Genomic DNA, 18,414 nt, shown 5'->3' with positions numbered 1-18,414 from the left:
CTAAAGCACTTGTTTTTCTATCGTGCATTGCAGTAAGATTTAGCATTAGAGTTCAGCAGCTTGATGGAGGCTGAAACAAACGATCACTTCAAGCTTTTGATTTGTACTTTGGCTTCCTGACAGCAGAGGGTTGCATTCAGAGAAGAAGAGGTGTTGAGAGTCTGCAATGATTTTGTTGCTTGTCTCTTTACTGCCTGGTTATACTGACAATTTCCACTGGGCGTTACAAAAAAAAGTTACATCTCCAATTTTTTCATGACTGCAGTTGTGCTCATCTGATAAATCTAAAAGCTTTATAAACAAGCAGATGGACATTCAAATCAATTCTAAAAAGAAGACAGTTATTTCTTGCACCATTTGTTTTTCTGTTTGTCCGCACTTGCAATCTGATTTCCATCTCAAGACCTCTGATTGGAGCATAAATCAAAGAGCGAGGCGCTCTCTCCTCCACACACATACCTGTCAGAAACCAAACACAACAACAACACAGTCTCATGCCCTTCCTCATCTGTGCTGCCGACTTCAGCCCACATTACCATAGGAGCTGGGAGGCCGGTGAAAGGCTCGCTCTGCTGCCTGGTAGCCCCCTAACAGGATTAAGGGGGGGTATGGTGAGGTGCTGCTCCCACTTGGTGTAACTCACTCTGATGTGATTTCCATTTGTCTGGCCTGGCCCTTACTTTCCCCTCTGGCTAATCCCTCACTATTCTCACCCCCATCCGTCAGCCATGCTAATCTGCTGGCAGGCTTTAGGAGGAGAAGCTTCCCCACACAGACTCTATAAACAGAGGTTGCTGGTCACTGTACGGGAGCACACACACCGTCACACAGTGTTTGTGGATATCAAGCTGCTGGTAAGACCGATTCACAAAATGACTTGTTGTTTGCAGCCTGCTGTCTTAGCTGTCATTGCCTCTACTGTGTGTGCGATTGGCTCAGTGTTTCACGTGTCACTACCTGGGCTCGTCAGCTCGTCAGGGTCTGATATGTGCATATTATGTCAAACAAAGTGAGCTGTTTGTTGACCTGAACAAGCTGAAGTACAAATGTTATGAGTGGGAGTCATCTGTCTGTTGCATGAGATGCAGGAGACACAGGTAGCTGCACTTACAGCTCAAATCTAGTCCTAAAAATCTAATTTTCTTATATGAATTTCTGTATGAAACAAGCAAGCATAATACAGGGTGCTGCACTAGAATTAGAGCAATTAAAACCTTGGAAAGTTTATTTGTTATTAGAAACAGTTAAATATTTCTGGCTGCACTGGCTGATTTTCTTTGGTACATGACAGTTTGTTGTGTCACATTGTTAGACCTTTTTTACAGTGGAGTTATATTAGCTTGTCCACTGACAGCTGCTGGAGATGAGGTTGATGTGCAAGATGTGAGCGACGTGAAGCGATGAAAGTGAAACAAACAGTAAAATTAAGGGCTGTAAATGAAATAGTTCCTTCATGAAACTGCTCACAACAAGGTCTGTGGGTTATCTTGAGTAACCAGGTCATGATTTCTGGAAGGAGACATTGCTGTTGAGTTTTTCAAATGTATATTTTTGGCACTTTGAGCACCACAAGCTGAGTGTCATCTAGTTCCATTTTATTGGAGAGAAGGCAGACATCTCTGTGGACAATATTTCCAATATTCGGCAACTTACACCAGAACTATCTAGACTGATAAACAGCACGACAGGTAAGAGGACAAATATGCATTTTGGATTTTGCTGTGAACTGTCCCTTTGAGACAGAGTGACCTTTTTAACAGTGTTTTTCAGTCTTAATTAATGATGAATGATGTTTCCTAAATTCACATTAACATTTTTGAACAGGTGATATTCACAGACATTATTATGACTTCTGCACATCTAATGTTATAAACTGAATTAAAGGGCCAAACTGTAATATTTGTTATATAATTCGTGACGTCCCGCCCACTGTTTTGGAGGATGTTCCAGCCTCATCAGGCAGTTGGCTGACATGGGAGAGTCGTTGCCTTGAATGACCTCACCTGCCTCGTGTTTTCACTCACTCAGACCTACACACTCCATTGGTTATTTAAGTTCATTTTAGTTAAATAAACTGTGCTTTTTTTTAACTAAATCTTTTGTGTGGACTCTGTACTTGTCACATTCACTGAGCCAGTTTGTGACAAATTAAATGTACCACATATTTCACAATAAAATTTCTGTAATGGTATATTCATATACTACACCACAGAGTTTGACCTGTCAATGAAAACTTACTGTTTGTGCACCTTAGTCTTCATCTTTGCTTATTATCAGTATCACGTTGAATCAATTCTGACGTGTTCGTCCTGGTCTGTGTCTGCTGACAGATGTGACGCTCCTGACATGAGTGAATGGCCCCTCATATAGCAGACATGACAGCAGAGGAGCCCCTGGGCCCGTGGGTGTCCAGCCCTGTGGGGGAGGTCAAGTTAACGCCTGAATGCAGGCTGGAGGAGGAACTCAACAACTGCAACCAAGAAGCAACACACTATAACACAGACATGCCTGCTGAGGGATGTGCACCAAACACTGACAGGTAACACAATAGTCTTATCGCTTCTGTTGAGCTGTTTCATGGGAAGATTCACTGCATCCATGTACAAATACATCTGGGGAAGGATTTCTGTCCTAAAGGAAGAGTTCAGCTCCGAAATAAACATTTGTATATCAGTTATTCACTCGGTGTTAGGTTGAAATTCTGGATGGAAACTTTGGCGTTCTCACGTGCCTCCATGGTGATCGAGGAATTTAAATACAGAGAAAATTCTTGACTATTGAAGCTAGAGGGTCCACGTTAAACAACAACGTGGGATCACACAGAAACAGGGAAATGTCTAAGAAGGGTCCCATAAAACTACCATCACCACACCAGTGAGGTGAATGTTTACATCCTCACAAACACTCCACCATCCTCTGACATGTCTCTCTCTCTCTCTCTGTGCCAGTCTGTGCAGCGAGGAGCCATTTTGTAGGATCTGCCATGAAGACAGGGCGTCAGGGGAGCTGCTGTCGCCCTGCGAGTGCTCTGGTAGCCTGGCCATGGTGCACCGGGCCTGCCTGGAGCACTGGCTCACCGCCTCCAACAGCAGCCACTGTGAACTCTGCCACCACCAGTTTGCACTGGAGCGCCTGCCAAAACCTCTCACTGAGGTAGGTTTTTTTTTAACACACAGCATTATTATTTCATGACTACACACAGCTCATTAAGACACTGCTTTTCAGCGTTGAGTTCTTAAATTGGCCCCTTTATATGCAAATGAGCTTCACTGCAGAAACAGTCCAGTTCACAAAGATCAGCCACACACAGATACAGTGATGTTATTAGTGTCCTCAGAGAGTTGATGGTAACTGAAGTGCACAGACGTCACAGACAGGTTTGATAGTTAAATCCCAAAATACTGTTTCTCTCTGTCATGTTTAAATTCCTTGTCTGAAGTTTTGAGGAGTGCCTCCACCACCTCATTGTTCAGGAGCTGTAGCTCGCTGTCTGTAAATTGTTCTGCCTGCTGTGTTCTTGGCGCAAACATTTATTCAAGGCCAGAATTCTGAAGAGTCCGCCATGCTTTAAGACTTGAAGGCTTTTTAGACTTTATTTTACAGGAAATCTGAGCCTTACATGTCCCATTTTCTCCTACCTGCATGTAACCTTTGTCCCTTTGGTTGAGTTTGGCTGCTGTGTGTGATATTACTACTATTTTTTTTTAAATATTTATTTAAATATGCACCTAAGTCTCCCTCTTTATTGTCAGTATCATGTCTGTGAGTTAAGATCAGAGCTAGAGACAGGATGAAGTTAGTGTTACCGGCTCACCCTTTTCCCCTGGAATGGCAGTGACCTTGTGGGTAACCTGTGAGGGTGTGATGTATACTTTATAGTGTGTGTGTGGAGAGAGGCAGCTCTCTCTTGGTGTCATGGCGGCAAAGAGTGATGACAGCCAGCAGAATTAGGTGTCTAGATGAGCTCAGGGCTGCGTCTTAACCTCATGAGAAGGCCATGTTTATTGTTTTGTGGTGAAGACTGTGATAAAGCCATTGTTGTGAACGCCTCGCCATCCGTCCTTCTTCAGAGTGGTGCGGACTGCTTGAAGATAGTTACCAGCTAATAATGAGCCAAGCTAAAATTAATGTTAATAAGCCAGCGTGCTACTGTTCAGAGCTGTCACTGAGAGAGGAAACAGTAGCAAAGAATTGGAAAGAGCTGGCCTCTGTCCAAAGTTCAACAACCAATCCATTGTACATTTCAACTGTGGATACATTACATTTGTGTGTTTAATGTAGCAGATATATAGAAAGTTAGGTTTCAGTGTTTCAACAAAACTGTGGTCAGATTTAGGCACAAAGACATTTGGTTATGGTTAGAGAAACATCCTGTTTGGGCTTCAAAAACAGTTTAATGGCACAATTATGGCCGGAGAAGCTCTCTGTCTCTCAGTAAAAAACAATTGCTTTTCATGTCAATATATCAGCAGGAAATACATTGAAGTTTTGGTTAGGAACAACTGCTTTTTGTGGTGCTATCCCAGCGTGAGGCAGTAATGTCTCAGTGTGAATCTGTCCCTGCTGGAAAACCAGTGACAAGTCGCTAAAAAACAACTGCTTTTATTGTTGTTGGTCCTGACTAGTGGTCTGCAGCCTGGCAAGCCATCCAACATCCATCCAGCGTCAGCTCTGATACTGTCACTTTAGAAATGTTAATATAATGTGTATGAACAGGGCAAATGAAGCATATTTCTGGTTTGCAGGATGCACAATATCAACTTTTTTTTTCTGGTGGCTTGGCTGCAAAATTACACCCTCTAACAGATGTTAGATTGACAGAAATTTTCTCATCTGACTCTGAAAAGTAAAATAAATTAAATAATAACTTTCAAAACTTTAACTCTTTAATAAGCCCAACTGAAACACAGATTTACCTTCCAACCATCAACCAAACATGTGACAAACACACTGTCACCTGATATCCAGCAGGTCTGCTCTGTTTTTTCAATGAGACAGCAGAAGTCAGTGTTTGTGGGAGGAGCCTCTTGGCGAGTTGCTGCCTTCACGTTGGAGGACCTGCTGCTGTTAGCTGGACCGCTTGTACCCCTAAAGCCACTTAGCCTGAGAGCCAGATTAGATGGTGTTTCCTTCCCCATGCTGCTCTGCAGAGCACAGAGCAGCAGAGTGTATTAGAGCCCTCCTCCTCCTCCTTCTCCTCCTCCTTGTCTTCCTGCTCTTCCTGCAGTCACAGCCAGTAATCTGCTGATTAAGCACCACGTTCTCCACCAGGTTAAGCTACACAGTGAGCAGCATAAGCCTGCTGTCAGGCAACGCTGGACACATGCGCACACATGCACAGAAACACAGGTACAACACGTTAGTGATGTCGTACAATTAAGTGTGTCTGTTGTGGAGGTCAGCTCTGTCCAAGTCTGTCTAAGCAGCAGGCCCTGCACACACATGGTGCATAAACATGGCTGATACATCACAGATTAGAGGTCTTCTTATATCTCTGCCCTGTTAGCTTTGTTGCACCTGTTTTGGTGGGACTTTATCATCCTCATGAATAAGGGGTCTGGTGAACTCACTCCCACACACGTTCAACGTGAGCACAATCATGAGAATGATTGAGCACCTGTTGTTGGCTGTGCAGAGAAGAGTTTTGATGTAGAGAGGACTATCATGAAAATGTTCTGCTTTTATTGAGTCCGTTCTTTCTTTTAACATTTAACAATCTGAGCCTTAAAAACAAGTTGTGTTCAGTTGTGCTGTAATAACCTACAGCAGAAGAGAGACGGTCACCTCCAAAGCTCAGTCTGTTGCCTCCATATTGAGTTTCAGGTGCTTCCATCAGGGCCGAGGTTTGCATCACTAAATGCAGCACTAAGCGTTACAGCTCGTCCTTTGTCCCGTCTGATATTGCTTATCTTAACCAGCAGTCACCACTAATGTCCATGATTTACCTCTGACAGTGTGTGACACTGGATACTGTGTGTTATAGTTTTATATTTGCTTGATATAACAGTAAAATACTGTCATATGTATTGCTATATATTAATGCATAATATGCTGATAGTAATATTCCTGTACCAGGTATTTTAGGGTTTTTATGACTACTGTGCCTTTACTAATACTACTTACTGCATGCAGCAGCTCACAGGAGTCGGCTCTTTAGCACCACCTGCTGGACAAATACAATATTTTCCACCCCAGGTGTCATGTCAGTGGTCTTAACCTGCCTTCTCCCTCTTCCTTCTCCTCCCAGTGGTTGTGCTCTCCATCCATGCAGCAGCAGAGGAGGACGCTGTGTGGTGACGCAGTGTGTTTCCTGTTCATCACGCCACTGGCCAGCCTGTCAGGGTGGCTGTGTGTTCAGGGAGCCATGGACCTCCACTACACTAACGGCATGGAGGCCCTGGGGCTCCTGGTCCTCACGCTGGCCCTCTTCACCATATACGTCTTCTGGACCGTGGTACGTTCAGGGTCTGTTCTTCTCATTCAGACATGTCATGCTTATTTTATGTCATGAGTTAAACCACCACCGTGAGCTGCAAGATCATAAAATGCACTGGCATTTTGCACCATGAGTGAAGTCGTACACACAGTTAGGGACCTTCCACCTGTGTGTCCAACAGGAAGTTGTGCTGAAGCAAAATAAAGAGCACTTCCTGGTTCATCTCTGTCTTATTCTAGCACTTGAGAAACCTGAGCTTGCTACAGTATATTTTTTGTACTTTCTTGTACTTTTGTATTAAATGCTGAAACAACAAAAAAGTTGTGTTAAACTGACATAAAATTGTGTAAGCTGTTTCCAAAAACAAAAAAAAAAAATTGACCTTTGACCTTTCCCAGCTGTACTGAGATATGTCTTATTTGTTTCTCAGGTATCTGTGCGCTACCACATGCATCTGTTCAGGACGTGGAAGAAGACGGACCAGAGAGTGCGACTGCAGATTCCCTCGCCCCCTCACGCCACATCCAACCAACACGTCCTGTGCATAAACACCTTCGGCAAAGCCACCAACAAAGAGACTATGGTGTAGAGACTGCAGTCTACGACAATGAACGTACCTCAGAGATAAGGAAAGAAGGGAACGAAGACCACAACACGTTCCAATCCTGATGTAACTGCAGAGCTGAAACCAGGGTAAGAATGGACTCCTTCAAGAGCTGGAGGACTGACAGACCAGCCTCTGTAACCTTATGCTGGGAACTATCGCATGGAAGGAGCAAATCTAAGACTTCTCACAACCTGTGAGTCTTGCAGCGACGAAATCAGAAGGATCATTCTGGCACCTGTGGATTGTTCAGGATCCACAGTGACAATCAGTGTCATCACCTCCTGAAGACAATGAAGCGTTCTGGACTAATCCTACGAGTCAGTTATTTTTCCTCCTCATGGAATAAGCTCAAGATTTCCAATTCATGACAATCTGTTGTGACTTTGCAATGCAAGTGTGTTTGACTTATAACGATGAGAAGAACTGAACTCAGCCATGCTTTCATTTCAACACGTCATCCATGTGACAGCTCATCAGCTGTCGAGTCATTCTTTCATGGACAAACATTTTATGAAGCTCTGCTCATAACTCACACACCACAGCTGATGTTAAAGGGTTCAGTGGGATCTGTCCATGCAGATAGTTTGGGGTTTTAGTTGTCTGGGTTTTGCCATATCTGAGATTTCTGCCTCCACCTTGATACAGTGGGAGGTGACTGGAATTTTATTTGTGATGCTCAAAATTGGAAAAACAAATGAGATGACTTATTAAATAAAAAAAATTAAAAAATCATAGAGCAATAAAGTCTTTCTGGATATTCCACAAAGCTCATTACAAATCATTGGATCTACTGTCTGAAGAAATAATCTCCATGAAAAGTGTTCATAGTTATGTTCTCATTTAAACATTTTTTATTTTAATTTTGTCAAAATAAAACTCAGGGCAGTGGGACATGATGACATTATTTGAGCACCAGCCACTGACACATCATGAAGTTTAATTGCTGCTTCCCACCTGTTAGCATCTCTTCATCCCTGTTGTGTTTAATCATCATCACAATGACAGAGACATTATGAGACATGTTACAAGGACTCCCCACCTGGGATCAAACCAAGAAGCTGTGATTAAACACAACAGCTCCACTTCTTTTGGTGTTCCTGGTGAACTTGAGTCATGTTGAGTGGCAGCAGGACATGAACACTCACACTGAGCTGTACTGGATCAGTCTACAGCCATGCTCACAGCTCTGTGGTGCTGTACACAGCCACAGCAGAGCTTTTAGCGAAATGCTAACGCTAGAATGCAAGTTATGCTGACCATGTTCACCATCTTAGTTTAGCATATTAGCATGCTAACATAAGCTAATGAGCACTAGTAACAAAGTAGAGCTGAGGCTGATCAGTATGTGGTTAGTTCTGCAGGGATTTGGCCATAAACCGAAGAAGTGCAATCAAACCTGTTCTTTGTTTTACACCTACCTCACTCTGCCCTGTATGGAGGCCCATGTCTGCCAGTTTAATGTTTAATCTTTTTATTTGTTTTTTTTTTTGAGAAACTTTCCCAACATTATGACTAAGTGTAGAGAATAAGAATCCCTCAAAATGAGAAGATTTCTTAACAAAATTACTTTGCATCTCAAAATAATGAGAAACTTTCTTAAAAGGACTTGGTACCATTTCTCATTATGTTGAAATATTACGTCATTATTTTGAAATTGTTTCTCATTTTGAGATACAACATTGATTATTTGGGCTAGGCAATATATCTACTTGATATCAATATCATGATATGAGACTAGAGATCCTCTTAGATTTCGGATATTGTAATATAGAAAGTGTTGTCTGTTTATCAAACATATCATTGAGTAAATGTTTAGTTAAAGTACCAATACTAACCCTACAATAGTGTCACAGTATTGACACTATTTCTCACTATTTTGAAATAAAGTTTTTGATAAAGTTCCTCAATATGAAGAATTACTAAATCTTAATTTTTCTCACCCTACTGGCAGAAACAGGCGTCCATACCATTGCCTCTCACTTTTTGCCCAGTAATGAAAATGTCTTCTAGAACCAGAAATGCAGGACCATGATTCCTATTATATTCCAGTTTGTTCACATCAGCCTTTATCATACCTTGCCACTGCAGCCAGACGCAAAATCATGCTGCAATATTTAAGATTTTATTTCAATTTCTTTTTTACCCTCAGCAACTATATGCACAAATTGGCGACCACATAAAGACATGGAGGAATCACACCTGTTGTGTTTTGCATTTTATGTTTTTCCCAGTGCTGTGAGCAGGACAAATGAAACCTACACCATCTGCATGGCTAGTTTGAAAATGAGATTTTTCTGTTGGGTATACAGGTGGATCGACCCTTCAGGCCGTGCTGCTGAAAACTCCATCCTGCTATTAATTTAGTTTATTATGTGTGTGAGCCATTTTGACTTGGGAGTTCCTTCAAGCACACGTTTCCCGCCAAACTCAACTATAACTGCATTTGTTGTAATAAACAGTCTTTAATACATAGAGCCAACTGTATTTATAACTTTATTAAGCTAACACTTTTAAATTCACACGCACACACACACATTCATTTAAATGAGATCAAATCAAGGCAAAGCTTGTATCTTGTCTTGTGCAGTTAGAGATGAGACAAAGTGAGGAATACTGAGGTCGATACTGTTGCTCTAAGGCAAAGTCTGAGGTCTTCATACTCAGACTGACGTTTAAATGTCTCTACTGGAGTTTGTTGTACGGGACAACACCGGGGCCAGATAGGAGCAGATGTTTGTATTCAAGGTCAGAGCTGGTCCGGGTTCTTCAGACGGACAGCAGTGATCACATGACGGCACAGCTCTCACCCTTAGATAGATCCTGGAAAAAAAAACAACACAGCAGCGTTATCAAATGTCCCCAGTTACCATCACGGGACACATGCTGGTTTCTTACAGGCAGGCTGGGTAGCACTGAACATGCAGTTAGGGGACGGTGTGGGGAATGAGTCTGCAGCAGGGTGTTACTACTGAGCAACAAACAGCTGTCACTGTGTGGCAACCAGGAAACCCAGATCAGTGGATCTAGATGTTTTCCTTTCACTTACAGGATTGCTGTCTGGGTACGTTCTCTGAGCCTCAAACTCAAACAAGTGCATCTTAGGCCCTGTTTAGACGTGGTATTAATATGCGTTTTGCATGATCTGATCACAAGCAGACAGACGCGACACATCGCCGTTCACACTCGTGTCGATCACACGTCTCCAGCTGACCATGTGGCTCAGATTATGTTACTGCCCCGTGCACAATTTTTACATCCACACCTTTGGAGCACGCTTGTTTGTCACGTTAGCAGTTGTGTCAGTACAGCTGGAGATATTGCTGTCAGCAGAATTTAACACGTCTCCTTCCAAAGGGAGAAACGATGGATAATCATGCAACACTTTGTCCAACTCGACATAAAATATAAATGATAGATTAGCATGCTGTCGCCAAAACAACCACCACGTCCTGCACTGATGACGTAGTCCTTCTCTGGACGCATCAGTGTTTACGCTACAAAAGATATGTGGTCAAATGCATGGCTGAATGATTGGACAATGCGTCTTGGTGGTCGTTTACACTTGTATTTAGCGCTGTCCACTTGTGATTGGATCACCTAGAGTGCATGTTAACACCAGGTCTAAACAGGGCGGTAGCTTTAAGAACTTGGTATTCTGCAGGTTACCACATGTTAAAAATGCAAGGTAATTCATATTTAGTTTGATTAGTTTGGTACTTCCCTGCATCATTGGCTCTGCTGCATCCTTTGTACTTGTTCTTAAAAACAAAACATGTATATTACAGGGCTGAGCTCCATATTATACACACTGAGGAATAATGGTGAGCAGTGGAGAAGGTCTCAGGACTAGAAAACTAATCTGTGCAAATCCATTTATAAATCATGCTTTTCAATTATTCATTTTTGTGCACAAATTACTGGAACTTTAAACAATATTAATGACATGTCAGACGTTTAGCTGGAAAACCAAAAAAATATCTATGGATCTTTCCATAGATGGATCAAAAAACGGCAGCACGTATGATTGAGTGGAAGTCTGTGGGTTGTAGAGATTTAAAGTCACAGCAAACTGCCTTAAGACTGGATTAAAGAGTAATTTTGGTATTTTTTTTATTACCTGAATCCTGTGTTCCCATGTTTTTGTGTCTAAGTGACTCATGGGAACAACGGTTTTTGAAATTGGTCCAGTATTGAGTGACAGGCTGCAATGTAACCACTTCGGGTATGTTCGCACTGTCAATGTACGTCCACTAAAAGTGTTTGTTTTTGCCACTGATAGGGATAGTCCTTTATGTTTAACCAGATACAGCCCCAAAATCACTAACGTCAATTCCAGACGCCATCAACTTAAAACACTTGATTCATTCAGACATGTGAACCTGCTTCGTGATGCACAGTGTTCATTCTTACCCATCACATTTGGCATGTTGCTGAATAAAGCACAGAGGTAGCAGCTAATCCAACATGCATGAAACAAGCCATGCATCCTGTGACAAGCACACAGCGCAGCACACACTGGGTGCGAGCAGACGGGCAGAAGGTGGAAGCACCTCCCTCCTCACCTACTGTACAGCTCGCTGTCTGCTCTGCACTCAAGAGACAGAACAACACTTCTTCTTCTTCCTCTTTGGCTTCAGTGTCGGCAGAAAGAAAATGTGATGTCAAGTTTCATAAATTCAAGTGTTTGAGCTTGTATCTGTGAGAACACTTCACACTTCACACAGAGGACATTGAACGTTTTGTTTCTGGCTGGTTTTATGAGTCGGTGTGTTTACCTGTCTGCGAAAGTGCTGGATTTCACTGCCTGCGACAAGTTCTTCATCAAAATCCAGCTCAGTTTCCTCGTCACCTCTGTGCTGCATACACACCCTGCGCTCCGCCATTTCCTGAAGAGGGATCACATGATTATGTTGAGTTACATAAAAAAGACCACATAAAATAATGGACGTAACCACTGTGACATCACCCGTTGGTTTGGACTCCTGTTTTCCCATTCTCCTCAAGTTTGGCATTTTGGTCGTCACCATGTTGGATTTGTGGAGACAGAGGTGACCATATTTGGATGAGAGAGTGGAGATAATCCTTATGCTAGCTGTTAGCTTTGTTAGCATGGTGCATATACAGGGATGGTTAACTGTGATGATACTAATGCTAAAAAAACAGACTTAAACCATTAAAACAAAACTGAATATCCGAATCCTTAGAGGATCTTTTAGTAGAATGCTGAACAAAACTTTTTCAGGTGACCAAATGTATGTAATGTCCCAAAATGAACACTTTAAATGTGCTGCCTGACCAAATTATTTGAGCAGCGCAGGGTTATTATAGAAACTGCAGTTTCAGGTCAGGTCGCAGATCTTGTGTCGACAGGTTGGGTTGTAGAAGCAGATAATGTATCATTCTATATCAAAAGGTGAAAATGATGTCAGTTGCAAAAGGTCGTAGAAACAATTGATCAGATGTCAGTTTCTGCAACAGGAAGAACTCCGTATAAGGAGTTGTTTTTGAGTTGGTGAACTCTGGAAATCAAACAAGAGAACAGAACATTTAGGTTAGGATGACCTGACTGGTGGGACACTTAGGTCATACACCCAGACTGTCTGCACATAGATGCACACACACACACACACACACACACACACACACACACACACACACACACAGATGAACAGACGCCCACTCACTCAAATAGTATAAAAGCATTTGAAAGTTGGATGAACGGGGCTGTCTTCGCTGTGTTTACTATTCTCTGCTGTATTCTACAACCTGTGTGTTGGGTTGTATTATGTGATTAAAGTAATCCCGTTGGCTGTAACTTTTCTCCGTGGTTCTCCGAGTCTCTTCATTTCAGTGTTTGCTGAAGTTGAGCAATTTCCTTACAGGGTCAGGTTGCAGAACTAACTGGTCATAAGTCCTGGATGCGGGGCGGGTGCAGTATTTGCCATTGCTGTGCTGGTTGGACTGCAGCTCTTGAAAATCAGACCGCTGTAGGTGTCTGCACCTCACTCCTCAACCGTTCCAACCTTTCATCTAAATGTGGTCACTTCTAGCTCCAAAAATCCAAGATGGCGACAGCCAAAATGCCAAACTCAAGGCATCAAAAACAACCAACCATACAGTCTGTGGTTAGATACAGCATTGTAAGATAGCCGAGACAGAGAGGATTTGTACTTCAGGTACCCTGAACAAACACCTTCACCTTTACAAATGCTGTCTTATGACTTTGATTAGGATCTAAAACACTGGCTCATAATGCGGCTTTACCTGAGATACTCTTAAATGTTAAGGACACCACTTTTTGGGATTTTATTCAAGAAAATTAAATCAAAAACTATAAACTTTGATTGCGGTGATTGAGGCAGACGGCACTTGTAATCACTGCTCCACCCACCTCATGGTTGGGGTTCAGTAGAATCACCCGTACATCAGTGACAGGGCCCCAGCTCCTGTGGCCCTGCAGGATCAGGTCCCCTGAATCAGCCTCCGCCTCTGCACCTGCTGCCCAGATCTAACAGCACACATACACACACGTAATTCACACATCTGACTTGCTTGGGAGTGCCCCCATAAAACTGCTCAACAAATCATACTGTCCCACCACGAATATTGTCATGAGAGTTTTCCCTCTCTGCAGGAGAACTCAGGGAAATACAGTTAGACATAAATAACAATAAGTACTCACTGTGAGTGTCTGTCCAGCAGTGAGGATGCAGGAGGAGGGGATGTGGAAGGAGAGGTCTCCAGAGTCTGGGTACGTCCTCCGCACCACCCAGCCACCTAGTGGCTGCTCCTGGAAACGCACAAGAGGGCGAGAAGCAGTTTAATGCAGAATATAATACAGTTCTGTAGAAAGATGTGTCCAAGCTTTAAACAAGAAAATTAAAAATAAAATTAGGGGGAGGCATTGAGTTTCTGGTGTCATAATTCAGAGCTGATTCTCGATTCAGTGAATAGGAACAAGCTTTTAATCCAGTGCACACCATTTTTAGTCAACTTAAAAACAATATGAAACATAACTGGTCTGACTGAACATGTAAAGCACAGCAGTGTGTGAGAGCAGAAAAACATCTCAAAGGCACGATTACTGTTATATTGAACCAGTTCTTAAGTCTAAATGGAGTACTCGAGTATTCATGCTCATCCTTAAGTCAAACCCCAGAATAACCCCGTCATCCAGCAGCCTCACCGCTTCAGAGTTGTTCTTCAGTCTAACATATTTTCCTTCTATGTCGACCTCTGCTATGCTCACAGTGCCGTGCTCTGTTGAACGACTGGACATTTTATAGGCCGGCGAGCTGCCAGAGGCTCCCTCGTGTTTCCGCTTCTTCCCTCGGAGCCTGCGGCTGCTGTGCTCATGTGACATACGAGGTATAGCTGTGTGCTGGGAGGGGCTTGGTGACAGCTGCAGTCTGACAAGAAAATGACATTTATTTAGATTTTAAAACCTTGGAGCAAAAGCACCAGACAGTGAACCAGGACCCAGAGATCTTGATGCCTTGCTTAACTGTCACACAGTGTACATAGATGACGGCCGTACCTCTGCTCCTCCACCTCCAGCATCTTCCTGTAGGCGTTGATCTCCATGTCCAGGGCTAGCTTGACATCCAGCAGGTTCTCGTAGTCCTCCAGCTGGGCGTACATCTGGCTCCTCATGTTCAGCAGCTCCTGCTCCTTCTGACCGAGTCTCTGCTGCCAAACCTCACGCTCCCTGTCGAGAGTCCTCTCCAGCTCCTGGAAGCGGCTCTCCAGCACCATTTTCTACCCAAGAAAGGAGAATAATATGAAGACAACTGTTTACTGCTAGACCCAACCTGCACAGATACCTGCACTACAAAGATTACCACAGAAAACAAGTATTTTCAGGTTGCAGAAGAAGAACAAGAACTAGCTAAGCCCCTCTACACCTCTAAGTATCATGGGAGTCAGGAATACTGTTCGTGTTTCCTTACAGACTGCACTCACATCCTTCTGGTACTGCTGGAGCTGGGAGCTGAGGCTCTCCACTCTGAGCTTGGTGGTTTCCAGTTCATCTCTGGTGGATGACGCAGCGTTGTTTTTTTCCAGTACAGCCTGCTGAGCGTTCTGTAACTGTAGTGCAGAAAGGATTCAATCAGATATCAGAAACTTCAAGTAATAAAAAAAAAAAAAAAATGCAAGAAATCTGTACGCTTTCAAACATATGATCTTAAAAAGGTCCAGCGTGTAGGATTTAGGGGGAAGTATTGGCTAAGATGGAATATAGAATAATAAGAGTCACTGTGTTGTCGTTGCCTCAGAATGACATGTCTATATCTACATACAGCGCGGGTCCTTGTCTGCAGAGATCACCATGTTGCACCATCACGTTTCTACAGTAGCTCAGAACAGACAAACCAAACACTGACTCTAGACAGGACCATTCATGTTTTCACATCAACCACCGTAGTTAGCAGCCCTTCTGCAACAAGCAATATCGTAAAAACATTTTTTTCCCCTGTGAATTTACTGGTTTAAATCAGCAGATCTGTTTGTTGTGGAGAGGAGGAGACCTCTACAGATAATGTGGCTCCCGTCAAAGCTTCCCTGGATGTCTGGATCAGAAATAAGGTGAGCATACACTTGCAGGTGCTGGGCTAACAGCTCGTCTCCAATGTGCAAAACAGCTTTTAAGAAACATTGATTTATAAAATGAAACTGCTTTACTTTGTGTTTAAATCACCAGATCTGTTTGTTTTGAAGAGGAGGAGACCTCTGAGGATAATTCGGCTCCCAGTAAAAACCTCCCTGAACGCCTGGACCAGAAATAAGGTGAGCACACACAGCAGGCACCGGGCGAGCGGCCCATCTGCGATGTGCCAAACAGCGTAGATTTGTAACCTGGAACTGCTTTATTCAGTGTTTTTGCCAGTTTTAATCAGCTGGTCTGTTTGTTTTGGAGACAAAGAGACGTCTGTGGATAATTCAGCTCCTGGTAAAAACCTCCTGAACAATGAAAACTGGAGCAATTCAAAGAGAAGTTCCAGCTGGTTGCAATCCTCACCACGAGACACCACTTTATCCCCCTAAATCTTACACACCGCTTCTTTAAGTTCCATGTCTGTACCTTTGAGCTGTAGTTCCTTTCGATCTCTTCTTTGTACTGCTGCAGCTGAGACTCGTGGTCCTGCCGCAGCTGCTGCATCGTCTCGGCCAGTTTACTCTCAAACTCCCTCCGTCGTCCTGAGTCCACCTCCACCAGACGGCTCTCGTGTCGGCTTCGGATCTCCAACATCTCCTACAAAACAGAAACGACTGTGAGCTGTGCAAGAACTACCCTGAGGCGATACAGACAATTAACAGATTAATCTCAGAGGACGACGGGAGCTGGTGGGATTCAAAACTGGGCTGAGGTGAAGGTTTGTGTGTCTTACTTGCTCGCTGATGTTCCTCTGGAGCTCCAGCTGTTCTTTGAGTGTTTGCACCTGGTTCTCCATCTCCACCCTCCTCAGGATCTCAGAGCTCAGCTGGTTCTTTGTGTCTGCCAGTGCACCCTCTACCTGATGACACCCCCACCCCCACCCCCAGCACATACACACAGTTAACACATCTTAAAATATCAGCTCATCAAACACTGAATCTATAACATAACTGAAACGCTGACAAGCAGGTATTTTGGTTACGCTACTAGAAAGTTCATTCAACTTCATACATTTTCCAGCTGGCCCTGCAGGTCAGTGAAGTCATCGTTGAGTCTCCTGTTCTCAGACAGCAGCTTAGTGTACTCAGCATCCTTGGAGCTCAGAGACACCTCGAGTTTCCTCCACTGGGCCAACGCATTCGCCAGATCACCCTCCTTCTTCTGGTTCCTGAAGTGGGACAACATCATTATCAGAAGATAACTTAGCTCGTTCTCTCATCATGCCAAACTTCATTCAAATTTCTGCAGATTTAAGGCTGCATTGGTCACTTTGCAACTGTTAGGTCTCGTCTCAGTGTACTTTGGATTACCACAACTATATCCCCAATCTTCAACCTAAAATCCACTTGGACTGTATTCCTTTAGTTTGAGTCAGTCTCCCAAACTATGACTCTCTTCCATCTGTGTTGTCTATTTTGCAAATCCATTTGTTTTCCACATGATAAAAATATCACCAACAGGTAACTAACAAATTTCAACACATACACCTGCTGTGGGTGGGCAGGTGTAAATGTCAAACCAAAGTCTTATTACGGACCAATGCTCAGTTCTGCAAGTGTTTAATTAAAGGCTTCAGTGAAGTGTGAAAGCAAGTGTCAGTACTGCACGAGCTGTGTGAACAAGCAGGAATATTAAGGAGATACCTGCAGCTCGGTGTTTAAATTCACCCCGAATTATAAAGCAGCACTTGAATATGCTGTGGAAATATTTTATCTGTGTCCAGCAGGTGCGGGAGTCTCACGCTGTGCAATACTGCCTTAAAAAAAGCAATTTCTGAACGGAGTCTGGTGTAGCAGCTTCCCCAGCACCTACATGGTGGGACCTGGCTACATCCTAACGCAGCTACCTGGTCTGCAGTTTCCTGTACTCCTCGCAGAGGTTCCCATAGTCGATCTGCAACCGGGCCCTCTCTCCGGCCAGGACATCCAGGGACTTTCTCACATCAGCCAACTCCTCCTCGTACAGCCGTCGCACGTTGCCCATCTCCCGGCTCTTCGACTCATCTTTCTCCTCCAGCTGAAACAATATAGAAGACCGCTCACTCTCCAGCTCCTGCACCCGCTGGATGTAGTTAGCGAGCCGGTCGTTGAGGTGTCGGAGCTCATCCTTCTCCTGGACCCGGGACAGCCGGGGGCTGGTGCTGGAGGTGGGCAGGCCAGGGTCTGCGCTGCGGCGGCTGGCGGAGCGGCTGGAGCGGCCGCTGGAGGCGGCAGCGGGTGTGGAGGTGGCAGAGGCCATGATGGTGGTGGGCTAGGCACTTCTGTAGTCCGGGTCCACAGCTGGTCCAGATACTTTAGTCGAGTCCTAAACACACATATACAACTGTGGGCCGCAGTGAGGTGACGGTACACCCATCCGATCCAACGTGATGTTGATGAATTACAGTCTCATTAAATCTCTCCTGTAAAGTTCATCCGTTCATCAGTTCATCCGTTCATCACAGCGCAGGTAAAACACGGATCTGATCCTCCGCTCGCGATAAGTTGCCTTTGTCCTGTAATAAAATGTCCACAGCTGAAATTAATCACATTTGACGAGTTGACGCACTGAGAACAAGTGAAGAGCACCTCGCGACAAGTGACCCTAAATACAGCAATACGTTTCCGGGTGGGATTTTCAAAATAAAACAGTTTGACAGATGGAAACTACCAGTGAGAAAATCAATATACCAAAGGGACTGTTTGTTATTTATAAGGGGAGAGGGGGTGGTGCAAT

General features: G+C 43.8%; 2 protein-coding genes across 3 annotated transcripts; one reads left to right on the top strand and one right to left on the bottom strand.

Moving 5' to 3' along the window:
• Positions 1-764: 764 nt before the first annotated feature.
• Positions 765-8,625, top strand: marchf3 (membrane associated ring-CH-type finger 3). Its single transcript, XM_033629644.2, has 5 exons — positions 765-854; positions 2,331-2,539; positions 2,949-3,153; positions 6,248-6,454; positions 6,867-8,625. The coding sequence occupies exons 2-5, from the start codon at positions 2,355-2,357 to the stop codon at positions 7,023-7,025; spliced, it is 756 nt and encodes a 251-aa protein (XP_033485535.2). The 5' UTR covers positions 765-854; positions 2,331-2,354; the 3' UTR covers positions 7,026-8,625.
• An 897-nt stretch (positions 8,626-9,522) lies between these two features.
• lmnl3 (lamin L3) lies at positions 9,523-18,174 on the bottom strand. Of its 2 annotated transcripts, XM_033634928.2 has the most exons (12): positions 17,546-18,174; positions 16,711-16,867; positions 16,433-16,558; positions 16,126-16,296; positions 15,006-15,131; positions 14,581-14,801; positions 14,230-14,452; positions 13,726-13,833; positions 13,435-13,551; positions 11,819-11,929; positions 11,606-11,674; positions 9,523-9,863 (listed from the first exon to the last, which is right to left on the bottom strand). In XM_033634928.2, the coding sequence occupies exons 1-11, from the start codon at positions 17,935-17,937 to the stop codon at positions 11,636-11,638; spliced, it is 1,791 nt and encodes a 596-aa protein (XP_033490819.1). In that variant the 5' UTR covers positions 17,938-18,174; the 3' UTR covers positions 9,523-9,863; positions 11,606-11,635. The 2 variants fall into 2 exon arrangements, with proteins under 2 accessions (XP_033490819.1, XP_033490906.1); XM_033635015.2 differs by lacking the exon at positions 11,606-11,674 and having other exon boundaries at positions 9,679-9,863.
• Positions 18,175-18,414: the final 240 nt, after the last annotated feature.

This window comes from Epinephelus lanceolatus, chromosome 2 (genome assembly GCF_041903045.1).
Source record: "Epinephelus lanceolatus isolate andai-2023 chromosome 2, ASM4190304v1, whole genome shotgun sequence".
In the NCBI taxonomy this organism is placed as follows: Eukaryota; Metazoa; Chordata; class Actinopteri; order Perciformes; family Serranidae; genus Epinephelus; species Epinephelus lanceolatus.
Note: the sequence above shows the minus strand (reverse complement) of the source record. Positions and strands in the feature narration are given on the sequence as shown.

Excerpts from the sequence above, each read along its gene's own strand:
- marchf3 (XM_033629644.2), top strand. The coding sequence starts at position 2,355 with ATGGCCCCTCATATAGCAGACATGACAGCAGAGGAGCCCCTGGGCCCG. Across the intron at positions 3,154-6,247 it reads TGCCAAAACCTCTCACTGAG|TGGTTGTGCTCTCCATCCAT; the intron begins GTAGGTTTTTTT and ends TTCTCCTCCCAG. Across the intron at positions 6,455-6,866 it reads TATACGTCTTCTGGACCGTG|GTATCTGTGCGCTACCACAT; the intron begins GTACGTTCAGGG and ends TTTGTTTCTCAG.
- lmnl3 (XM_033634928.2), bottom strand. The coding sequence starts at position 17,937 with ATGGCCTCTGCCACCTCCACACCCGCTGCCGCCTCCAGCGGCCGCTCC. Across the intron at positions 16,297-16,432 it reads AGAGGAACATCAGCGAGCAA|GAGATGTTGGAGATCCGAAG; the intron begins GTAAGACACACA and ends TCTGTTTTGTAG. Across the intron at positions 14,453-14,580 it reads CTGGAGGTGGAGGAGCAGAG|ACTGCAGCTGTCACCAAGCC; the intron begins GTACGGCCGTCA and ends TTTTCTTGTCAG.